General features: G+C 49.7%; 1 protein-coding gene across 2 annotated transcripts in view; it reads left to right on the forward strand.

Moving 5' to 3' along the window:
- Positions 1 to 2,147, forward strand: part of VEGFD (vascular endothelial growth factor D) — a 40,710-nt gene extending 38,563 nt beyond the window's left edge. For both annotated transcript variants that reach the window (XM_045290752.1, XM_045290753.1), the window contains exons 6-7: positions 843 to 1,088; positions 2,056 to 2,147. In XM_045290752.1, the coding sequence (XP_045146687.1) occupies positions 843 to 1,066 (224 nt within the window). In that variant the 3' untranslated portion in view covers positions 1,067 to 1,088; positions 2,056 to 2,147. The remainder of the gene's footprint in view (positions 1 to 842; positions 1,089 to 2,055) is intronic.

Raw genomic sequence — 2,147 nt, forward strand, 5'->3', positions numbered from 1 at the left:
AAATCAGTGATTGAACACCTTGTGGAGCACAATGTTATCCTGACTCGGGTGGGGTGGCCAGAAGTCCTAATCAACTCCATGGCAACTGGTTCAGCCAAATCCATTGTCTTCAAGCAGATGCTATCTCTTATGACTCTATAAAAAACCCAAAACTCATTGCCATCGAGTCAATTCTGACTCATAGCAACCCTTTAGGACAGGGTAGAGCTGCCCTCTGGGTTTCTGAGGCTGTAAATCTTCACGTTCACAGAAAGCCTCATCTTTCACCTGCAGAGCAGTTGGTGATTTCCAACTGTTGAACTTGTAGTTGGGAGTGCAATGCCTAACCTACTACATCACCAGCAGTCCTTTATGACTTCAAATTCACTGCCATTGAGTCAATTCTGACTCGTAGCCACCCTACAGAACAAGGTAGAACTGTTCCTATGGGTTTCAGACGCTTTAAGTCTTTACAGGAGCAGACTGCCACATCATTCTCTCTCGGAGCACCTGGCGGTGGGTTTGAACAATTGACCTTGTGGTTAGCAGCCCAACTATGCCTCCAGGGCTCCTTGAGAAGGGCATCTAAATGACTGCAGGACAATGTTAAAGAGGCAGCGTAATGGCCACAACACATTGCCTGCTAACTGCAAGGCCAGCAGTTCGAAACCACCAGTCTCTCCCAGGGAGAAAGATGGGGCTTTTTACTTCCCGGAAAGAGTGACAGTCTCAGAAACTCACAGGGGGCAGTTCTACCCTGTTCTGTAGCATCAGAGAGAGAGAGGGAGTGGCAACATCATGTGGGCTGCAGCTCCCCTCCCCAAGCTTGTCTTTTATTTAGACCACTCTTGTCTTTTATTTAGACCACGCTCACCTCCGGGAGCTGCCGCTGTGTGGGCCACACATGAAGTTCGACGAAGATCGCTGCGAGTGTGTCTGTAAATCTCCGTGTCCCCGAGACCTCATCCAGCACCCCGAAAACTGCAGCTGCTTTGAATGCAGAGAAAGTCTGGAGAGCTGCTGCCAGAAACAGAAGATCCACCACCCCGACACCTGCAGGGGAATGGCTTTTCCGCTTTCCCCGTGATTCTTCCCCTTCCACTTGGAATGTAAATGCAAATGCCATCACACCACAGGGGCTCCTTAGGAACCTCATGCTTTCTCAGTGGGCACATCATTTTGAGGCGGAGGTAGTAAAAGCAGGGATGTGGCCAATGGGAGATCAAGGAGAGGTTCTAGGGTGATGATTCATTGTGAAATAAAAACAACAACAACAACAACAACACCTTGGAGGCCCTGGGTGGTGTAAGTGGTCAGGGGAGGGTTGGATGTTCGAGGCCACCTTAGAGGTGTCTCGGAGGGAAGGACTGGTGATCTACCTCTGAAAAGTCAGCCATTGAAAACCCCACAAAAGTCCATTCTACTTGGATGCAGAGCCGCCCTGGGCCCAGCTAAGTTGGCAGCAATGGGCTGCGTTTGGGGACTATTGAATGCTAGCTCTTAAGCCGAATCGAAGCTGATGAGGGATTTAGACCATGCTCCATTCAAGGAAAGGGAAGGGAGGGAAGGAGCCCTAGTGGTGTCATGGTTACATGCTGGGTTGCTACACACAAGGTCAGCAGTTCAAAACCACCAGGTGCTTCTTGGGCGACAGACGTGGTTTTCTACTCATAAGGAGTTTATAGTTTATAGTTTCAAAAGCCCACAGTTCTACTGTGTCCTATAGGGTCCCCCATGAGGGGGAATCAATCTGATGACAGTGATGGGGGAGTTTGAGCCTTAGAGGGCAGATGTTTGAGATCAGCAAACTGACTGTTGGGGTCAATATAGAGCTTTACCTTGACCCCGTGGGTGCTGCTGGATTTGCGGCGTGGACAGACTGTGGACGGGCAGCACCCCTGGAGGTGACTAAGCGGGATGTAAGTGAGAGTGGATTCATTCCTGTGAGAGGCCCTTTTGGGATTTGCGACTTTAAAATAGGTACCGGGGAATTTTCCTTGGAACCTAAAGCAGAACAGTCGTTCCTTGGAATTGAAATCTCAACTCTGAATTCATGTTTCTTTCCCTTTGTCACAGCTGTGAGGACACATGCCCCCTTTCCACCAGAACCAGTGCACATGGAAGACTGATGTGAGCGCAGTACGGCCGCTTCCCAAGGGAGAAAAGAG

This window comes from Echinops telfairi, unplaced genomic scaffold, assembly GCF_000313985.2.
Source record: "Echinops telfairi isolate 266 unplaced genomic scaffold, ASM31398v2 ScPeMD7_53;HRSCAF=182, whole genome shotgun sequence".
Taxonomy (NCBI): Eukaryota; Metazoa; Chordata; class Mammalia; order Afrosoricida; family Tenrecidae; genus Echinops; species Echinops telfairi.